Here is a 23,090-nt window from a genome sequence, read left to right on the forward strand (position 1 = left end):
CTCACCGATGAATTCAGAGATACCTTTGTGTGTCCATGCAGGTCACAAGCTCCTTTTTCACACTGGTTTTATTTTAGAAATCAAAATTTGTGTGAAACAGAAGGACATGTAATCAGCATGTGAGCCTAGGAGTTTTGACCATTCCCCTATGACCTCACTCCTTATCTTTATGAGCTCTGTCCTGACATGGGCTATATGACACACAAACATTATGAGCTAAGTGTTAAGAACACTGTCTCTTAAATAGTTAACGCAAAGGTTCTCAAATAGTTAACTGCTAGAGGATGTCTTCATATGTCTTCTGAAGGTCTTTCCTGGATATTGACTCTTAAGTCTGAAGGATTTAAGGAGTGTTTAATCCACTAATCCCTTCTAGCTGCTTTAAAGTGGTAATGTGCACAGAGGAAGTGACCTGAGAGGTGCTGGAAGCAGTCTCCTTGGGAGGAGGGATCTGAGTCAGCACCTTCTTACACAGTCCTATACTAATAAAAGCCATTTGCGAACGCTCTCCATTTTTGTTCATCCATCTATGGTTTCAGAGGCCCCTTAGTACACACACAGAATGTAGCTTCCAGTAAAAATAAATTTTCAGGGAAGCGTTTTTATGCTAATGCCATTGAAGCTGGGTTTAGCCGCTATGTTGTTTTGAATAGGACCTCTCCAAATCAAAATTAAGAGAGAAAAAGGTGACTTTCCTTGTGCTCATTCTCCGCTCTCCCTTTCTGCATATTCACGTGTGCAGGTACATGTGTGAACATGTGTGTGTGTGTGTGTGTGTGTGTGTGAGAGAGAGAGAGAGAGAGAGAGAGAGAGAAAGAGAGAAAGAGAGAAAGAGAGAAAGAGAGAAAGAGAGAGAGTGTGTGTATGTGTGTAAGTGTAAGAACAGCCTTAGGTGTCATTCCTCAGGCAGTGTGTGTATGTGTGTGTGTCTGTAAGAACAGCCTTAGGTGTTATTCCTCAGGAGATTATATATACATACACACATCTATATCTATCTATCTATCTATCTATCTATCTATCTATCTATCTATCTATCATCTATCTATCATAGATACATTGTTTAAGACAGGCTACCTCATTGGCCTGTAGCTCTCTAGGTAGGTTAGCTGGCTGGCCAGCAAGTCCAGATTCAAGATTCTGTTTCCCCTCCCCAGCACTGGGATTAAAAGTCTGTGTCACTGCATTTGTCTTAGAACTCAGGTCTTTGTGTTGGCATCCATCCTGATACCATCCCACGGAGCGACTAGGCTTAAGCGTACACGTTTAGGTGTTGGAGGCACAATCACTCCTTCTAGGGCAGTCATAAGAGATTGCCAGGTAGTACTAACTCTTTCACTATGGATTTATACCAGTACTACTTGCAATTCTGAACAAGCTATTGACTGGAGCATTAACTTGAAACATGAAGTGGAGTTATCCTGAAGACATGTTCTTTGTGACAGAAAAGGGCATCAGTAAAAGTGAGTGCCCGACCCAGATCTAGATGATGGGACAAACAGCAGGCTGCTCCACAAAGGTCTGTTACTCACCTGGGAATCAACCAAGTCAAGTGGGCAGAAAGAGGTTAGACATGAGGAGATAGCTTGAAACATCCCTATCCAGAATGGATGAACACATCACTTCTGAGCTATGTGTGGCCTTTCAATCTTGCCATACTGCAATGTGTTGTTGATGGACAAGAAAAAAAAATATACCAGGCTAAGCTGGGAACTGCAGGAAGCTGAGTGATGTCATTGATAGTTGCTGTTTCTGGCATCACTCCAGCACTTGGGACTTTCAAACAACAAGGCTTTACCATATCAAACCATTTCTGAGGGTCAGGAATTTGGGAGAAGCTACCTGGAAGGTTCTGGCTCAGGATGTCTCATGAATTTGGGATTTTAAGCTTTTGGCTGGGGTCACAATCTAAAGCTTCAAGCGTCTGGGAACTTACTCACAGGCCTGTATCCAAGGCATGGGGAGGAGCCTCAGATCCCAGCTGGCTGTTAGTAGAGAGTCTTAGCTTCTCACTACATGGCTAATGTTGTGAAATGGCAGTTAGGATTTCCCACAGGGTGAGTTATTTGAGAGCAAGAACGGCGCATTCTACGATGTGAGCTCCAAGGTCATGCCCACAGTTTCCATCGTTTTATAAGTGAGTCATCAAGTCCAGGCCACACTGAAGAGGAACTAAGTGCCATATTTGAAGACATCATGGACACTCTTAACAGCTGCATGTAACACCTAAGTGATGTGAGAGGAGAAGGGGATTGTGGGGCCAGAGGAGCTCAGGGTATAGAATATCAATGTGGCTGAATGTATTGAACTCATTAGCCAAATGGGTTTGGACCATCACTTGATGCCCCTGCCTCTGAAGGCACCCTTTTCTATGCCTGGAAATTGTTTTCCTGCATTCACATATTTTATTTTTCCTTTTCAAAGCTCACTCACAAAAATGTCTGCCAAGGGTAAAAATGGATCTGCGACAACACGTTTGCAATGTGCAGAACACATAGAGTAACATTTGAGGGACATGGCCTAGTTCTCGGGGTAAAACTCATCTTTCTGTCACCAGAGTTTGGAATCCCTCATAAGCTCCCTAGACAAGAGGTACTTAGCGACACCGGAGACAATTTGTTGACTTATTTGCCAGGAAAACATCATTTGTGGGCCCCTCATCTTCCTAAATTCTGACTGGCACCAGGAGCAGAGGGTGAGACATGGTCTGGTCAAGGCCTGGGTAGGGATGGCTGCGTGAATAACTGGGACACAAGATAAGCCATCCTTGACTGTCTCTGACCCATATGGAACTATGATTCTTCATTCTGTTTCTCCCTAAGGGCAGTGATGGTCCGGCTCATTTTCCTGGTGCTTTTGTCCACACTTAAGCATTTTTGATGGATTTGATTCTACTCCAATTTATTCTGAAAGTGGCAGAGGCACCTAACCAGCTAAGCACAACACCAGATGTTGCCTGGCTTTTCCCCTGCCCATGGTGACGAAGGAGATATTTTTGGTTGATGGCTGAGGAGTGCTGACTTCCCAGGTGACCTTCCCTCTCCTCCCTAGATGCAGAGTGGCTTTCTCCAGGGACCTCTGCTCCTAGGGCTGCTTCAGGCATTCCAGAGCCCCAGGGACACCCTCTCTGCATCTCTTTCCTGTGCTTTTCTGTGCATCTGTCCTAAGGACCTACTACAGCTGATAGCAGTTATGAGGAGGGCTCTGAATAAATCCAGAAAGAACCATGGCCTGCCCCTTCCTTTCACAAAAGGGAGATGCTTAGTTTTTTAAATCTCAGAAAAAAAAACACACCAGCTGTTTGTTTGAAAATTGTGATGCTTTTGGTAACAGTGAATTTACGTTTTTCTTTTTTCTTCAATAGAATGTAAGAGATAGAGTAAAAACATCTCCCCCATAAGAACAACTGCCAGAAGGAATAGTTCAAGGTGACCTCAAACAATGCCAGCCTTTGAATATTAACAGGCTTCTAGGCCATTTACATATGCAATAAATGTTTGTCTGCATTCAGGTGTGCTTTTTTCCCCTACTGATAGAACATTTTATCTTAGAAAAATGAGCTAAATCACAGGCTTTTAGGTTTTAGTACAAATTAAAGTGGGTGTATACAATGTGAGTATCAAATATTGCCAGTGCTGGGCTGGAGAGATGGCTCAGAGGTTAAGAGCACTGTCTGCTCTTCCAGAGGTCCTGAGTTCAATTCCCAGCAACCACATGGTGGCTCACAACCATCTGTAATGGGATCTGATGCCCTCTTCTGGTGTCTGAAGACAGGTACAATGTGGTCATATACATAAAGTAAATAAATAAATTAAAAAATATGCCAGTGCTACTTCACAGTGGAATTGGTTGGTGAGTCCTGGTTACTTAAGTATGCCATCACGGTCCTTACATGGCCATGTGTCATATGAGAATGCTGTCGAAGTGAAGCTACTTTTACAGTTGAAGATTCTATGACATTCTACATACAACAGGAAAGAGACGGAAGGAAGTATTGCCTGTGTGGTGATCCACACCCAAACAGCCATCCACTTAGCATAAGCTAAGGACCAGGGATTTTTCTAGAAGACATTGGGATACCAGGCTCTAGTTGACTTTCTGTTGCTGTAATAGATGAAGTGATTAGAACAACTTGGGAAGGGTTTGTCTCATCTTATGTTACGTAAGTTAACAGCCCATCGCTGAGGGCAGGCAAGGCAGGAGCTCAAGTAGGAGCCTGAAGCTGACACAGAGAAGCTGATTGCTGGTTTGTTCTCTGGTTCACACTCAGTCTTATACTTCACAGGGAGGGCATTGTCCACAGTGGGCTAGGTCCTCTTATGATAGACATGGCCACAGGCTAATCTGATGTGGACAATCCTTCAATTGCGGCTCCCTCTTCCCAGGTGACTCTAGGTTGTATTAAGTTGACAATGAAAACTAACCCCGTAAGTATGAATACAAGTCAACAAAGAGGCACGGGGCATGTTTATATTGCACACAGACAAATACAAGGCAAAGCTTCTTCTCTTATGGAAGCCACACATTGAGGGAACAGATATATAGCAGACAAAAATGTACAAGGGCAGACCCATGATGAACACAAAGGAGGAAAATCCTGGTGATGTAACAGTTAATGGGGTCCATGTGGGGGACAGTCACTTCAGCTACAGTGTAAGTGATAAGAAGGGCCCTACTGCATGAGGACCTAGGAGAATGCTTGCACAGGAAAGAGAAAGTAAAAGTATGGGTGATGAACTTGGTGTGTTAGAACTCAGGGATGGGACTGAAGGGCAGAAGATGGGCAGGAACTAGGAGGTGAAGGACCAGATGGAGAGGGACCAGGCTAATTTTATTGTTTGATTATGTGTATGCATCTGTGTCCATGTGGGAGTTATGTTTAGGCAAGGGCAGGTGCTTATGATGCCAGGGGAGGGCATCAGATACCCTGGAGCTGGAGTTACAGGCAGTGGTGAGCTATTTGGTGTGGGTGCTGGCTACTAAACTTGGGTCCTCTGCAAGTGCAGCACATGATCTTATCCACTGAGCCACATGTTCTAGCCACCTTCATCTGGATCTTACTGGCATTTAGAACTGCCTTTCATGAAATAATCAGCAATGCCAGTTTTTCTTTTTATTTATTTTTCTGTACCTTTTATTTTTGACAATTTCATACCCACGTATGTGACCATAGTCACATCTCTCATTACCCTCTCTAGCGCTTCCCACAAGTAGCTTTTTTCTCTTGAGACTGGGTCTTATGTAATCTCTGGTGTGCTCTGTAGTTGAAGGTGATCTTGAGTTCCTGAGTCTCTGCCTCCTGAGTGCAGTGATTATGAGTGTGTACCATCACATGGGGTTTATACAGTACTGGAAATAGAACTCAGGGACTCCTGAATCTAAGTCAAGCATTCTACCAACTGATACCTTCACTTTCTTTTAAGAATCTTACATTGTGGGGCCAGTGAGATGGCTTAGTGTGTAAAGGCACTTGCCTCCAAACCCGATGACCTGAGTTCAATTCCAGGAAGCTACGGGATGGAAGAAGAGAAACAAACAACTCCTACCAGCTGTCTTCTGACCTTCGCATATGCACGTGTGCACATACATACTAAATAAAAACGTAATTAAGAATCTCACATCTCACTGTAAGATTCCCTCTGATTAGCAATATGACAGGCTAGAGAAAAATGCAGATAAGACAACAGAATAAAATAATTTACCCCTGGAATAATGTAGCCGTCAAAGAATAACTACTGTGAACATTTGGTCACACATATGCTCTGTTGTAGTTTGGGAAGGCATTCTCCCAAGATTCATATGCTGAAATCACCCACAAGGTGACAATTTCCAGAGCTGGAAAATCTAAAAAGGCATGAGGTTGTATGTAGATAATGCAGATTAGAGTCTGAATGTAGGTAAGACTCTAAGTAAGAGTACTGTGGCAGTGGAAGGTCCACAATGCATACGGTTTTATAGGCATGACTTAGCACCAGCATACTCCCATTTTTTTCTTCCATAACTATTTATACTATTGGTACTCATTATCTCTTCTCGATCCTTGAGGTTTTTCAGCACCAGGGTGAAGAAAGTTGCTCCAGTTTCTGATTAGCGGGGAATCCCATCCCTACCATTCTTTTCGTTTTTAGGCATGAACTTCCTGGATTTTGGGATAGGAGAAACCCGAGCTCTCATCTTGCAGATGACATGGAACTCTAGCAAAAGTGCAGCAAGGGGTGGATCCAGGCTGGTTGCTCTTTGCTCTTGTTAGCGGTTGTTTAAGGCTGGTCCTTTGTCTTTAGCCCCTAGTTTAGCAGCCAGTACTTATAGGAAGTTAATAATGTATGCTCAATGACTATCTGCTAAAATAATTTTCAGACTCTGATCTGAGGCTAGGAAGAAGCACAGAGGTGTGGATACCTAGAAGACTGGTTACTGACATGATGTTGTCCTGTAGCTGTTAGGGAATTAGAATAACAACTGTAATAACAATCAGGCCTCAGGAGAGACAGGGAAGGTGGAAGACACACCTTGGTGGGCTGAGGTGAGTATTGTTGAGAGATGGATGCAAATGAAGAAATTTGCAGACGAAATGCAATTTTTCTTCTTGGGCTAATTTTAGCATAAGAAAGAGCCTGTTAATAATTAGTAGCTTTCAGGGTAGAAATGGGTTTTCTTGAAAAGAGGGAGGTTGCCCCTAATTATATATGTCCAGGTAGAAACAGGAGTAATTTATCAAGCATTAAAAAAAAAGTTTGCCTCCTAGGATACCTCTATTCTAGGAGATTATGACCCCAACTCAGATTCAGCCCAATGAGTATATATATATATATATATATATATATATATATATATATATATATATATATATATGTATATATATATATATACACACACACACATACCTTAGTACATTTTTGTTGTCAGTCAACTCCTCCATGAATAAATGAGACTGTCATTATAAATGAGACCAAATGCTAATGTTTTTCTTGACCCAAGATTCTATGCATCTGAATAGCAGACTGAGAGCTACTGCTGTGTGTTGCACACAGTAGGGGCTCAGTAGGTATATTTAAATTAGCTCTTAGAACTGAAAAACTTACATTTAAGATCATTTAAGCTACAGGCTCCATGCATTTGTGAGATCTGATTGAACTCAGCTGGTCTTGACTAACTACATCAGGGGCTCCTCGTCAGAACACTAAAATATTCATTAATTTTTTCTTTTTCTTTAAATTGGAGAAGTTGAAGATTAAAGAGGGAATTTGAACAGTTTCAGCATGGGGAGATAAAAGTGTGCTCTTACTGGGTTTTTGAATGCTATGAATCATGGGTGAGATGATTTCCCAGAACAGACCCCAGTAACATTAAATTGCAAATAGGATTTCCCCGCACCCTGAGTGCAGAGTTCCAGGAAGACCACCCCTAATATAATCATTTCATCTGAATTCTAGGCGGGAGATGGCTGCATAAGTGAGGCATCATCTGAGAACACCTGTAGTTTTCAAGATTGAAATCACTAACAGCTACAGAGGCACTAACAGGATCATGCTTGAGTCTGAAGGAGCTCCCCTCCCAAAGAACAATCCGAGGAAGCTTTGATGAACACTGTCTATCTGTGAGCCACCCTGACAGTCCTGGCAGGAGGAGCTTGAATGAAAGAACCTGCAAGAATGGATTTTCATCAGTTTCTCCTTTCCTCTGGCTTCCTTTTTGCTCCCTCCTCTTTCCACTAGAAGACTAACTAATTAGACATTAGTGTTCAAATGATGAATTTTTAAAAAACACTATGTGGAATACATAGCACTAAAAAGTAATGGTGCCAGTTAAGATGGCATAGCCACTGGACAAATACGTGGGACCCAGGCTCTCCGGGTGCCTGCTGATCCAGGCCTCAGACTCACATCGCCAACTAATCACAGAACCAGTAGAAGAACAGACACTTCTTGCCACCCTGGTTGGGAATCAAAGGTTCTTTGGGCACACTGTCCTCTGAACAATGATCCTCATGTGTTCCCTCATGCCCCACAGTTCCACTTTCTGTGAAGCTCTCGGCAGTTTTTGGATGTCACTCTCAGAAACTTGAAACAGAGAATTTTGTTTTAAGAGTTACCTCTACTGCTGCTTTTGCCCTCTCAAACTCCTCTTCTAAGGAATGGTTCCTGGAGAGCAGGGCGCTTCCCCAGCGATGCTCTTTGGTCAGCCGAGCCTGAAATAAACCAGATAGGGGATGTATTGGCATCACACGACACAAAAATAGAAGTCGTTTTCATGTTCTCATGCTGCTTCCCTAGCGTTCCAAAGGATCGAATGTGTATGTGCACAACCAGGTGAGTGTGTGTGTGCATGTGTGTGTGTAGGACATAGGTCTACCTATGGTGCTATTCCTTAGGCATCCAGTTTATTGTTTGAGACAGGATCTCTTACTGGGATCTGGAGCTCTCTTATTAGCCTACTCTTTCGGGTCAGTGATCTCCAAGGATGCTCCTGTCTTCTTGTCCCAGTGCTGGGTTACAAGTGTGCACAACCATGCCTGACTTTCGACACGAGTGCTGGGGACCGAACTCAGCAAGCATTGAGCCATCTCCCTAGTGCCTTGAGAAGTATTTTCAAAGTGTTTTTAAGGCATGATGTTACTGAGTCTGGGATGGTATCAAATGTGTGTGTGTGTCTGCATACGGGTTCTTGTGCAGCAGTCACAGTTATGTGAACCCGATTAGAAAGGACAGCTTCCTAATCACTTCCCCAGGCACTGAGAAGAAATTCTGTACCCCTTATGGAAGGCAAGCTGGGAATGATTGATTTCTTCCTATTATACTAGAGAATTTTCTACCAAGTCTGCTTGGCCCTATATTAAATGTTCTAGGGCAGCCACAACATGTATTTTCACAAACTGTTTTAACACAGAAGGAATATAGGCTTTCAATGTGCTGGAGGCTAGAAGTTCATAGCCATAGTGGTGGCTTGGTCTCTCCATAGCCCCTGGGGTGGGGGCTGAGTCTGCTCCATGCCCCTTCCAGTAAGCAGGGGCTTCAGATGAGCTATGCTCAGCCCACACCATGTTGCCTCTTCTCTCTTAGTCTGTCCCCTTTCTGCTTTACCCTGACAAGGTGCCTGTGATTGCAAGCTGGCCTAGTCCAGGCATCTCAGGCAAATTCCCTTCTCTGCAGATCACCTGTCTAGCCCAGTCTTCCTTGTGCATGTGGCAGTCACAGGCTCTAGGGATATGACCATCAGTCTTTTTTGAAGACTTTGTTCACTATTGCGTTCATATGACACTCTCAGGGTACAACATAAGTAAGAATATACAGATACAGAGGCCGGAAAGATAGCTCAGAAGTTGAGAGAGGATACTGCTCTTACAGAAAACTTGAGCTCTATTGCCAGCATCCCCCATCAGGCAGTTCAGAACAGCCTGGAAACTCTTACTCCAGGGGGACACCACACCTCTAGCATCTTCAGCCATCTGTCCTCATGTGTGCACATACAGGCATGCAGACATGCACAATACACATAATTAAAAATAAATGAACAAATGTAATTTAAAAAAATATATATAGGTGATAGATACTAGGTGACTGGGACCCTGTTGCCCAGGAGAGAAATTAACTCTGAAGGCCACTTGCTACTCACAGAAGGCTAAATAGTCTTGTGTGTAACTTGGTGAATCGTCTGCCGTTTATTTCCTAAGCAGCTGTTGGGGCTCTGATCTGCTCAGGACTGCCTTGGTTCTGGAACAAAGTCCCTCATCTTTCTGCCGGCCTATCCATGGACAAGTTAACAAAACAAATCATCAAAATGAGATGCATACAGGAAATGGATGGTGGGGTTTATTTCCCAAACTTGTTTGTTTATATACTAGCAAGTAAGTTGAAGGCTCGGGGGTTGGAAGGACAACAATTTGTTAAAATGTCCATGTCACATGAAGAAGTCTATAGATTCAAGGCAACTTCTTAAAGCCCAGTGGTAATCCACATGTAAATATTGTTAAAACACTAAATTGTACTGTATGAGAAAAGACCAGTGGTAATCCACATGTAAATATTGTTAAAACACTAAATTGTACTGTATGAGAAAAGACCATGTCCCAGTTTGCTTTTGGTTGCTGTGTTAAAACACTGTCCAAGAGCAATTTGGGGAGGGAAGGGTTGGTTAATCCACTACTGTCTACCATCAAGGGAAGCCAGGGAAGGAACTCAAAGCAAGAGCCTGGAGGTGGGAACTGAAGCAGAGGCCTTAGGGAACACTCCTTTCTGGCTTTCCTAGTTTGCTTTCTTACACAACCCAGGACCTCACATCAAGGGTGGCACCACCCACAGTGGGCAGGATCCTCCACATTAATCATCTATCTAGACAATGCTCCCTGCGCTTGCCTACAAGCCAACCTGATGGGGGCAATTCCTCAGTTGAGGGTCCCTCTTCTCAGATGACCAGCTTTGGAAACATAAGGAATGTCAAGGAGTGTCTAGACCCATTGAGATAAGTCAAAGACCATGGGGAGATATTTTCTTGAAGAACAAACAACAGTTACCAACAGGCTTATGAAAATTAGTCTCCTCCACTGAGCAGAAAGAAAATGAAAACGAAACCACAGTTGGCATTGCCTCATGTGGGCTAGGCTGCCGTGCAGGAGAATGCAGGAGAAGATGGAGGGAAAAGACTCTTACACAGTATCGGTGGGAAGGTAGATTCATATTATTGTAAAAATGGTACAGAGTGCCCTCAGAAAATCAAAACCAAAGTTACCGGATGATGCCAAGGAAAGGAGACCATTATGCCAAGAGGCCTCTGCACTCACTAAATGTCAGTGTGGCTTTGGGCACACGGGAGAAGGAAGGAGAGAGGTTATCCATCAGCTGGTGGCTTAATATGCATGCACTGTGAAACACTGTGGACGTTTTCAAGAAGGAAGCGTCATTTGTAACTTGCGGGAAATGGAGGACATCATAGGAAGTATAACAAGCCCAGCACAGACTGTCAGGTATCAGATTCAAACTAAAAGTTGCTGTCTAAACCAGCCGGCCTCTCAGAAGGATGGAGGATGGTGGTGGTTACAACTGGGCCTGGGTACACTGTTGGTCAAAGGTTACAGGACTTCATCCAGGAATCTAGAGTAGAACTTGGTGACTATCGTTCACAATGTATTGTGTGCTTGAGAAGCACTGCAGTAATTTTAGGTTTCTTTCAGAAAAACCCCAAGGATGTGAATGCATATGAACACAGGAGTCAGACTGAGCCGACTTGCTGTGCATGCGTATTTCAAAACACTATATTATGTGTGACAAACATAAACTTTTGCTTGTCAAGTAAGACATCGTGATAAAGGGATACATTTAATATTTGGTCCAAGGGTACATTATATGCTGGAATGGCCCAGAAGTGGCTTTAGTAACAAAGGAAGCACTAAGACTGTTGTCTGAGACAGTGTTTTATCAGCAAGCACTTTGCACTGGTGAAACAGAACCCATTTTGCTGGGAAGCTTGACCTAACCGGATTCTATTAGCATCCCCGGCCTCTCTCTTCATTAATGTTTCAGGACCCAGCTGCGATATGAATCACGAGCTGCAAAGGGCATTGCATATCAGGATTCCAGGCTTACAGGGCAGCTCCTCTTTGCCACTTAACACAGCAAGCACAGATAGAGTCTTACTGTGCAAATGACATTTTATTCTGATGGTACAATTACTATTTAGGGATACTCTATTTCTCACACCATTTGAAAGGCTGTAGGTTATTACTAAGATAAGTGTTATCTAACTTACCATTTTTAATGTTTTTGGCTCAAGGAAGCATAAGTTAAATGTTACGGAGTATAAATAGCAGTTGACATGCAATAGAAAGTTTTGATACTTTTCCATGCTTTTAGTGCCGTGCTGAAACGTGCTACTTAAGAACTGAGCATAGAGGCCTGAGAGATGGCTCAGTGGTTATGCGGAACTTGTTCTTTCTGAAGGCCTGTGATCCATTCCCAGCACACATCTGATGGCTCACAATGCCTTGTAACTCCAGTTCCAGGCATCTGACACCCTCTTCTGACTTTCCTTGGTACTAGATAGACAGGTGACCCACATACATACATGTAGGCAAAATTCTCATGCACATAAAATTTGAAAAGGGGGACAGAACAGAGCACATGGAGTGATAAATCAGGCACCCTTGAAACCTAGGCACTAAACATAACTAATTTTATCAGAGGAAAAAAACTGAGACTTGGAAAAATATAGCCATGCTTGTGGATTGTTGACATTGTTTGGCACTTTGATATGAAGCCCGGTAAACAGGACAATTACACCTGTCAGTTTGACTGGCAGCCATCTTAACTTCGTAGCTGGTATAATAGTCATCCTCAAACATGAGTGAGCCCTGAAATACCCACAAGGTCTTTTAAAATTCATGTGACAGCCCCTACCCCAGGGTCTCTGATTCACCTCTGCCTCTCCCCAAATCCTCAGGCACTGTTGACATACTGGCTCAGCGCCTCAAAGGGAGATCCAGAATCCGCACGTGTATTATGCATACGGGGATAAGTCTCAAGTTCATAGCGTGTACTAAGTATGCATGGCGTTTACTGTCATCTCGACACAACTTAGACTCAGCTGTTGTCTTAATTACTCTTCCCTTTCTGTGTTATAAAATACTATGACCAAAAATAACTTGAGGAGGAAGGAGTCTATTTCATACTAAAACCCTCGGGTCCCACTCCTCTCATTGATGGAAGTCAGGTCAGGAACTCAAAGCAGAGATGTGGAAGCAGAAGCCAAGGAGGAAAGCTGCTTACTGTCTTGTTCTCCCATGTTCACTCAGCTTGCTGTCTCACACAAGTTAAAAACCACCTTCCCAAGGGTGGCACAGCTAATCATGGTGCTTCCCAAGGGTAACTCCCATGGTAATCAATAACAAAGAAATTGCCCTACAGATTTGCCTATAAGCAAATATGATCGAGCATTTCTTCAACTGAGGTTTCACAGATAATTCTAGCTTATGTCAAGTTGAAAAATATATTCCAACCAGGACACTTTGGAAGGAGAGTCTTACTGAGGAATTATCTATATCAGGGTGGCCTGTTGGCTTGTCTCTGGGGGGTTTATTTTGGTTATGTTAAATGATAAAGAAAGACCCAGCCAATTACAGCAGCAGCATTTATTGTCTCAGTAGGGGTCCCAGAACAGCATGAGAGGAGAAAACTAGCTGTCTGTAAGCCTGCAGGTAAAGATGCATTCATTCCATCCCTTCTGATCTGGTCTGTGGATCGGATGTGACTAGCTGTACCTCGTTCCTGTTCTGACTTTCCACAAGGATAGACCAAAACTGGGAATTGTAACTCAAATGAATCTCTTTCTTCATGAACTTGCTTGTAGTGGGGTACTTATCACAGCAGCAGAAACAAAATTAGAAAGCAGTTAAAATAAAGACAGAAAGTAAGTGTGCTCACTTTAGAGAAAGAACAATACAATGACTGCTCGACCTTGGGTGCTCTGTGACCTGACTGTTCAGGCAGTCTCTGAAGTCAGGTTGTTTAAGGCCACCCTGGCACCTTGAACAAGATATTGAATTTCTAGACTGTCCTTTGCAGAGCCTATATTAACTCACAGAGTCCCTGTAAGAATTATTGTGTAGTATTATTCACAAAAATACAAATACATACCACATAGCAAGTGTTTTGCCAAACCTGGCTTCTGTTACCCCTTGGTTAGTGCTTTCATTAAATGCTCTGTGTTTACTGCACATTTGTGTGGCAGTTGCTGCAGACAGCTTGGACTCTCAGACTGTTTAAATACAAGTCTCACCGAAATGACCAAGGATTTTTTTTTATTCTTAGCTAAGAGACATTTGTCATGTGGGGTGCACACACAAAAGCTACCCCTCTTGTGCAAGGGAAAATTCCTTTCCTTAGAGTGTGGTAGCACATGGCCACTGTCTCCATTCTGTTATGAAATCCTTCATCAGGAAAAGACTGATTTTGAAAAGGGATGGCCAGCACATTGTCAGACACACTGAAAAACTACGACTGAAACCACTTAAAAATGACCCAGAAAGAAAGTATGCATGGTTTGGTTTTAATTGTTCCTAAGATCCTACTTTGCTGCTAAATCTGTGTTTTGCCTTGTTAGGGTCTCTTTTTTATTCATGTGACAAGGACCTGCTGAGAGTTTCTTATGTGCTGATTTCTTATGTTTCAGCCCTTCACTTCCTTGTCCTTCTCTCCCGTCTTTGCTTCCTTCCCACCCCATTGACAGATCGTTGTTTGTGACATGACGAGGAACAAGATTAGATACAATCCGGATAGGCAGAATGACAAGTATTCACAGAGCATTGGGTTGGATTGTTTTCCTGAGATATAGGGGCCTAATACTTCTTTGAGTACACGATTTTATCAGTGTATATTCATGAGTGGGCTTCATCATAACGTTCTCATTTACAGGTGTGTGTTGTGTACATTTTAAAAACATCTATTTTAGTTATAAGTAGACTGTGTATTTGTGTGTGTGTGTGTGTGTGTGTGTGTGTGTGTGAGTCCAGGTGCTTATGGTGCTCAGAGGGGCTTACAGCTGGAGTTACAGGTGGTTATGATCTTCTCAACATGGGTCCTGGAAACCAAGCTTCAATCCTCTTCAAGAGTGACACTTGCCCCTGCAGACCATCTCTCCAGTGCCTAGATCATTTGGTTTTGTTTACTCCCCAACTTCTTGATCCTGTTTTCACCTCCTACACACCACCACCCTCCATTCTCTTCTCAAAGAGTTCCCCTACTTCCTTCAAACCTCTATCATCAAGTCTAGATTCTGTACACGAGAGAAGAAAATTGAGTGTCTTTCTGAGTCTGGCTTATTGCACTTAACATGATGACTCCAGTTCTTCCGATTTTCCTGCAGATGAGAGATTATCACGTTTCTTAGTGGGTTACATATCACATGTCCCTTATTTGTCTGTTGCCGGATAACCAGGTGATTCTGTGACTTGGTTGGAGTGAGTGGTCCTTCAATAAGATAGGTGTGCAGGATCTCTGTGGTATGCCGACTGGGATTCCCCTAAATGTATCTTGTAGCCTAACCTGTGTGTTTTGTTTACTGCCTCACATCTGTAAGGACAGTAGATTCCCAAGCACATTAATGAAGTGACATGGAAGTCAACCATTTTTTCTAAAAGTGAGGATCTATGGTAAATTCGGGAAGAGAGTGAATTGTATACAGAATAAGTTGTATAAAAATTCTGATTGTTTTATGAAGTTTCTATAAGAAAGTAACAGACATTCTTGAACATTGCTCAATTCATGTTCATTCAACAGAATTAAATAATAGTTGGGCTTTGCAATAATAAGAGGAACAATGGCTTATGAGTTCTCTCAGGTAAGCCACACAGGATGGCTGATACACAGATTTTAATGGATTTTGATGGAGTTAGATGTGCAACTCTTAGGAGAAACAGCTTTTATTTATTTATTTATTTATTTATTTATTTATTTATTTATATTTTTTAAAGTGAAGTGGAGATAATATAAAAAGCTAAGGTTACAGTGGGCATCTCACACAGGGCATGAAAAACACTGAAGGGAAATGATGAATCATGGGAAAGCTGAGCTCTGCAGAGTGAGTCACCTGTGAGTTGCATAACTGTGGCCTGCGTCTGCAGTACCTACTCACATTGGAGAATCTGAGCCTGTCTTGGTCTTGGAGCTTCCAGGGTGCAAACTTGGAAGGAGATGCTTGGATTACGTCTGCTGAAGAAGCTGTATTCTCTCCATTTGCCTCAGCCAGTGATGCATTACCCAGATGGGAAAACTGAATTTTGCAGCCTTTTCTTTTGCGTTTTCTTCAACTCTTCAAAAATTTTTTTAAGTATTTTTTTCCCAGATTGTATCATCTCTTTACACAGTTCATACATTCCAGCTTGTGGAATGACAATTATATAGTTTGGGTTAAGTGTCAAGAACCCTTGTCTTTAAGTACACAGAAATCACATAACTCACTATAATCCCCTCTTTTCTCTGAGTTTTGTGTTCAATGCACCATTTGAGATTATAACATACTTTCTCTTCTCATTTTGAAAAGAAAATAAGAAAATATAAGTTTTCATATTATCTTTTCCCATTTTCTTTGTGAGTCTGAAATACGATTTTTAAATGAGGTTTGTAAATAGCCCCCTACCTTTTGAGTCACTGCCTGGGGTAGTTTATATGTGCTTGAGGGAGAGGAAACCATTTTCCTGATTCCCTATGAGCCATCTGAGTGAGTGTGGGGCAGGCTCTGGTGAGTCAGAATGGCTTGTCTGAATGATGTGTGAACTAGTCTTCAGGTGAAATTTTGTTCTACATTCATTCTACCATATCTACATGAAGAGGCCTTGCAGTAATGAGTAGTGTGTCTAACAGTACACACATCTTTCTGTGTGTGCTCGAGGGCAAGTATGTGCATGTGCACCTGCAGGCTAGAGGTCATTGTCAACTCTCACTCCTCATGCCCCTTGCACCTTGCTCATTGAGACAAGGTCTCTCATTTGACCTGCTACTTGTCAATTAGGCAAGGCTGACCAACCAGGGAGCATTAGGGATTCTCCTGTGTCCACCTCCTCTGTGCAAGGATTGCTAAGCGTGCGCCATCACGCCCATTATTTTACATGGAACTCGGGTTCTCATGCTGACAAAACAAGTGTTCCTATGAGCCATCTCTCCAGCACTCTCTTCTTGCTTTCATTGCACACCTGTCTGTTTTCTTCCTACTTTGTTTCAAAGACTCTGTGTTTCAGGTACAACATTAAGCCTGAACATTTTCATGAACATTTTCTTACTCAGCTATGGATTGGAATGAAGACTAGAAGAGTATGAGATTTTAAAGGCGAGTCTTGATAAGTACACACACACACACACACACACACACACACAATGTTTCAAAAAGTACTAGAAGAGGTAACCCCTTACAGATGGTTCAGCTTCTCAGAGAACTCTAATGAGATTCACCTGGGCAGAGAACTCTCACGGTGAATTGAAAAGGGTATTTTGGAAGCTCAAACACAATTTTCCAAGTGTATTGTGTTTGCATAGGGTAAGCAGGACAGTGGGGTGGGATGGAATTAACAGACCAGCAGGAGACTGGTAGTCATTGGGATAATAAGATAAATGCATTGTGGGTTTCTATGGCAACCGGGGGCCCCAGCTGTTCTTCTGGCCCAGCTTGTTGTAGAATGGTCCACCTGTGCCAAGTCTCTCTCCCTGCTTCAAAACAAATAAATGCTTTCTCCCTGTGCCTCACTGTTCCAGAGATGGCAGTGGATGAAAGAGCACCAATTCCTTGAGCTGAGTAGAGCTCGCTCATGCTCTTACAGACACCGTTTTTCTAATGGCTGCTGCCATTTTTTTTCTCTTAAGAGGATACCTTTAAAGTGAGCACCAACAATTCATTTTTCATGCTACATTTGCAATTCATTACAGTGAGGCAATGTGTTTAGAAAGTGAGTGGACTGGGTGTCCAGCTGTGGTCTGGGAACAGCCATGCCCTTTCTCCTGAGGGTGATGAATGTGTAGGGGGACTGCTAGTGGCTTAGGAAGTTCCAAGAGCCCAATCATCATTGGCTCTCTGGGTCCTTCTCTCTGCCCTTTTCTAGTTGTGGGTCCACAAACATCTTTCCATTTCGCTGATTCCCTATCTGGATAATGGAGTCATGGAGGAGCTTGCCTTGTTCTGCCTTTTGTTGAGACCAGACAGCTCAAGTTTATATTAGAAACTCTCAAAACCAACAATAATACCAGTACACTGAGGGGAGCCTATGGGGCCAGAAGAGGGAGTTGAATCCCTCTTACAGACTGTCGTGAGCTAGAACCAACATGGGTGCTAGAACCAAACTTAGGTCCTCTGCAAGAACAGTGTGTGTTCTTCCTGCTGGGCCAGTGGTCAGCCCCAATCATTGCCCTATCTCACGTCAGATCTTTACATCCCCTGGGGCTCACAACACATGCCGTGGCAAATTCTAGACCATTTCTTTTGCGCATTTCCCCCCATATTTAGTCTCAGTGCAGTTGGATCATAGAAGGCAGGAATGTGCACACATTTGGGGTTGAAGGGCAAGGCCTTAAAACATGTCCCAGGGATAGAAAATTAGAGATTGCCATTTCAGAACCAGGGGAGGAGTAAACAGTGATAGTGAAGCCTGCTGAGGAACTCAGTGCCAAGCGTGTGCACAGACAGAATTCACATCCTACTTCTTTCTGCTAGGGTACCCCAGCAAGCCATGGCTGAGTTTACTGAGACTCAGGGGCTCCTGTGAGAAGTATCTTTATAATGAAGATTACAGTAATGCACAGCCGTTGAGGTTTGACCTTTTGCTGTGTATTGTAATGCTAAGGGCACGTCCCCAAGACCTGGTTGCCCTGAAAAGAGAGAGTCTGCATGTAGACCCAAGTAATACTGTGTGACCATGCCCCCAAGTTATTTTTGATTGGTGAATAAAGATGCCGAGAGCCAATAGCTGGGAAGCTAGATATAGGTTAGGTTTAGGGTTCCAGGGCTTCGGGGTAGTAGGAGGATCCCCATGAGAAGGGAAGAAAGTGAACAGGAAGAAGAGTTAGGAGGGTTAGAAGAGTCAAGAAAACATGTTCCTGAGGGCTGGACAATTGGAGTTAAGAGCAGTCCAGATGAAACAGAGTAAGTAATAACTTGGGGTGATCTATAGGAAAGTAAATTCTAATAGCAAAGAGAGTAGATATCTGACCAGCTCTTAGGCTGGTTAGGGTTTATTGTAAATAATACAAGTTGAGTGTCTTTTATCTAGGAACTAAATGGTGAAAGGTGGGGTAGAAACCCTGGACTGGGATTAAAAATTTGTACGATGCACAGGATCACTGAGTATTTAGGTATAACACAGGAAAAGCAACCAGTAAGTCTCTATGGCTCTCTCTCCTGGGCACTCTCGGAGTTGGGGGTAGCTCTCATGGCTGCCATTACTGCTGGTGCTGGAATAGTGTAATCCTTAGCAGACAATTTATTTTAATGTGGCAGAATCCTGGGTATATTCTCTTACTCCACAGGGCAAAGATGTGAATGAACACCCAGCAGGTTGTTTCCTCTTCTTTGTGTTCTTTTACATACGTAGAGCTAATACTGGACTAGAACAGATTTTTGTATTGCCAAATAAATGGGACAGTCAATGGTAGCATAGGGGAAATGTGCTAAGCACACAGTGAATTCATTAACACGTTTCCCAGCCAAATACATGGAAGTGTATACAATCAGTTATTCTAAGCACCGAGACAGCTACGGGGTGAGAACACACTTTGCAATGCAAAGTTTGGGAAAAAACACTTCAAACTTTCTGTGCAAATTTCAAATAAAATATTTACGGTGCAGTTTCTGCCAGAGCAGATGGGTTTCCTGAGATTCACTTTTATTACCTGTGCTGGAGCCACAAGTTCCAACTCAGAAGCCGACTCGGAGTTGAGGGCACTTTTCCCGGTACTCAGCTCTGGCTGAGATCTATGTTCTGAGGACCTGCAAGGAGACAGTGAGGACACTCATGTACAGCAAGAACAAGTCCAGCCAGGAGCCCAGCCAGGAATCAGGCCCTCGCCAGAGATAAACTTCTGTAAGTGTCCTCCATAACTGCCACTTGCAGAATCTGAACAAGCTGATAGCTATAACTTCTCTTTTAAATTTAGTTGACTTATGGACAAAGAGGAAATGAATGAGATACTTTTTTTTCTTTTATAGGAAATTTTATATTTTGAAAAAATAGTGTTCTGTTCTTGTTGGAATCAGTCAGTTTGTAAGGTAGATCTCTGTGGGTCTGGATTGTTCCAATATGGGGATTTATATGAGGGCAAAGGAGAGAGAAGCAGGAAACCACCCTATTCAAATCTTTAAAAACATGGCATTCTGGTTACTTTTTCTTAATTTGACACAAATTAGAGTCATTTGGGGAAAGGGAATCTTCAGTAATTTTCCACATCAGATTAGCCTGTGGGCCTGTATGGAGGACATTTTTCTCCTTTAATGGGGGAGGGTGCAGCCCACTGTGAGCATTGCGACCTATAGGAAGGTGGTCCTCGATTGTACAGGAAAGCTAGCTGAGACAAGGCAGGAGAGCAAGCCAATAAGCAGTGCTCTGGGCTCAGTCCTACATTGTGACCTGAGAATTCTAATGTGAACTAAACCCTTTCCTTCCCAAATTGCTTTGGTTCATTGTGTCTTATCAGCATAGCAACAGGAAAGCAACTAATACACCTGGTAAAACACATTCTTTCCTGAGTGTCCATGATTCATCTATAATTACTACAGTGAATGGCAGTGGATTGTTGAGAGAGCGGGAAAGTCGTGCAACCAACAACAACATGACTACCACTGTTGCAAAGATCCATTAGATATCCCCCTCCACATTTTGTTTATTAATCGCTTAGTTACGTAATTATTAATATTATCAAATCAGGACCTCTTCATCCAATCCTCTATGACTAAATTTTCTTTTTCTTTTTCTTTACAATTTGCCAAAGTGATTTGTGGAAGTGACAGCATATAGAAGATTATTATTCTATTTTAATCTAGATATCTATTTTAATCCAGATTCCTTAGGTATCTGGATTAACTGAGCTCACTGGTTATTTCCAGACATGACAAGGACACCCATATAGCCAGTGTAAGGTGCTCTTCACTGGTGTCAGGACATCTTACCACAGAAGCTCTTTGGATCCGGCTCTGGAAGAGCATGACTTCCTCTCTGCCATGAGGTGCCCCTTGCTTGTTCGGTCACCATGAAACTTGACATCATCCCATTTTTCCAGTTGTGTTTGAATATCTACTAGGGAAGAAGAAAGTGGAGGAGAAAGCCCAGGACCAAGCAAAGAAAAAAGAGATTGATTAAGATCGAGATTCCAGGTAAACAATACTCAGTGCTTGTGTGCAAGACCCAGGGCTAAGATTTACCTTCTTAAGGGCACATGAGAATGAAATAAAATGCATGCAGCTAAATAAAAACAAGACATATTAAGAGAAGTTGGATTACTTTTACGGTTGAAGCAATCAAGTAAAATTATTTTCAGGACCTAGTTTTATGAATCTATATGCATTTACCTGATACATAGATGCCCATGTACACACATGTGCATACGTGCACCTGCATACATAGGCTTATGAGCACACACACACACACACACACACACACACACACACACACACACACCACACACACACACTTGCTTGATTTGCCTGGTTGCATGAACTAAGCAGCAAACTGTCCTTTCTTAGGGGGATGTGGAGTGTGTAGATGAAAGTTTGAGTTTGAGCTCTGAAGTTAACGAGGATCAGGTCCACATTTCCAGCTCACTCTGTTACTAGCTCTGAGATTTTGGACAAGTTAAATTTTAAAACTTGGTTTTCATGTATGTTGGAGTTGTAATGATGAGGTCAAACACGTATATGGTGCTGGGCTGTTCCTGGATATTACAAGCTGACAGTGAAGAGTATTTATAGCTGTCATCACCATCTTGACATTATCTTAAGAATGGTTTGTCCCAATGTCCCCAAGTCCTATGATGCTCTTATGTGTCTCCCTTGCTTCTCAGTTGGGCTAAACTGAGAATTCCTAGAAAGTTATATGTACACTTTCCTTTAATTTTAGCTCCCGGGCCTAGAGAGATGCCTGGCACCCACTACATGCTCAGTCCACTGGGGAGAACACATAAGTGATTGAAGCAACACTAGGTTTCATGAAGCCGAGCTCTCATGGCTACTCATCTAAGCACAAAAAATGCTATACTCTTCCAAGCTTTCTGAAAGAGCTTTATCTTTCCTGCTCATATGTTCACGGTTTTAAGGTCATCTGTAACTTGACTGTCATATCAGCACCAACCAGACAAATTAAGCCATAGCTACTGCAAACCTTTGCCTTACCTAAATCTAAGGATGATGTCTCTGGCCCTCGGAGAGCCTGTGCTCTCTGCTCAGCATCTGCACTGATGAGGTCAGAGCCATCAGCTTTCTTCTTGAGGGATGAACTCTTCGATGAGGACTCTGATTTCTTGGCTTTGGTTTGGGTTTGAGAGACGGGTTCACTCAGGTCAAGGAGATCCAAGCCAGTGGTCAACACTGTGGGAATAGAAGAAGGCAAGAGAAGCCATTTACTTACCATAGTTATCATTACCTATTTGTTTGGTGTGTGTGTGTGTGTGTGTGTGTGTGTGTGTGTGTGTGTGTGTGTGTATGATCCAGGATGTATGTGTGGAAATATCCTGGGTGTGGATGTTAGAGGACCACCTTAGGTGTTGTGCTTAGTCACTGTCTAATTGAGATGAAGTCCCCACTGTCCTGGAACTGGACAAGTAGATTAGTCTGCCTGGTCTTTGAGCCCCAAAGATGTGCCTATCTCTGCTTTCCCAGGGCTAGGATCACACCACCATGTCTACTCTTCTACTTTTCTCTCTTTAAACATGGTTTCTGGGGGATGAAACCCAGAGCCTTGTCCTTACAAGACAACCACTTCACCGACTGAGGTGTCTCTAGCCCCCGTATTTTTTTTCAAAGTAAGTGTGTCAGTTGGTCACATGTAGCCCCTATGTTGACAGGACAGATTAGGATCAGAAATGCATTTGGTTCTCACTGGAGAGGGGTTTTATAATGCGTGTGATGGACAGGAATGCAGGCTAATGCCTTGACATTTAATATGCCAATTGTAATTCCAGACAACCAGCTATAAAAGGGCTATACCTGTGCTTCCTAGTGGGTTGATTTCTTTGTACTAAATACTCTAATGAAGGCAGAGATAAGAGTATGTTCTTATGTATGCTCAGGCAAGTCAGAATTAATAAGGCCAGCTTTGTGACCTGTTCTTATATTTTTGGTTGTGAGCCTAGCCTTTAATGACTGAGCCATCTCTCCAGTTCTTTGTGACTTGTTCTTTTCCCAGTACAAGAAACTCATATTTGACAAGCTCTCCCTGAGAACCAGAAAGCCAAGAGAAGAGTCAGCTCTTTCTCACCTTGGGCTGGAGAAACTGAGTGTGTAATTGGCCTGGTGGCTTCAAAAGAGACTTCCCTTAGTTTGGGAAAGGCAAGAGTGGGTAGTGGAGCTCATGTGCTGACCACACAGTCTACAGCAACCACTAGAGCACTTTCCCCAATTACAAATATCATGAC

General features: G+C 42.8%; 1 protein-coding gene across 35 annotated transcripts in view; it reads right to left on the reverse strand.

The window, feature by feature from the left end:
- Pex5l (peroxisomal biogenesis factor 5-like) overlaps window positions 1–23,090 on the reverse strand; it is a 213,574-nt gene that overhangs the window by 40,238 nt on the left and 150,246 nt on the right. For 18 of the 35 annotated variants that reach the window (XM_063281421.1, NM_001393825.1, NM_173152.3 and 15 more), the window contains 4 exon segments: window positions 21,850–22,044; window positions 20,632–20,755; window positions 19,359–19,455; window positions 8,090–8,185 (listed from right to left, as the gene is read on the reverse strand). In XM_063281421.1, the coding sequence (XP_063137491.1) occupies window positions 8,090–8,185; window positions 19,359–19,455; window positions 20,632–20,755; window positions 21,850–22,044 (512 nt within the window). 35 annotated transcript variants of the gene reach the window in all.

This window comes from Rattus norvegicus, chromosome 2 (assembly GCF_036323735.1).
Source record: "Rattus norvegicus strain BN/NHsdMcwi chromosome 2, GRCr8, whole genome shotgun sequence".
NCBI classification, from domain to species: Eukaryota; Metazoa; Chordata; class Mammalia; order Rodentia; family Muridae; genus Rattus; species Rattus norvegicus.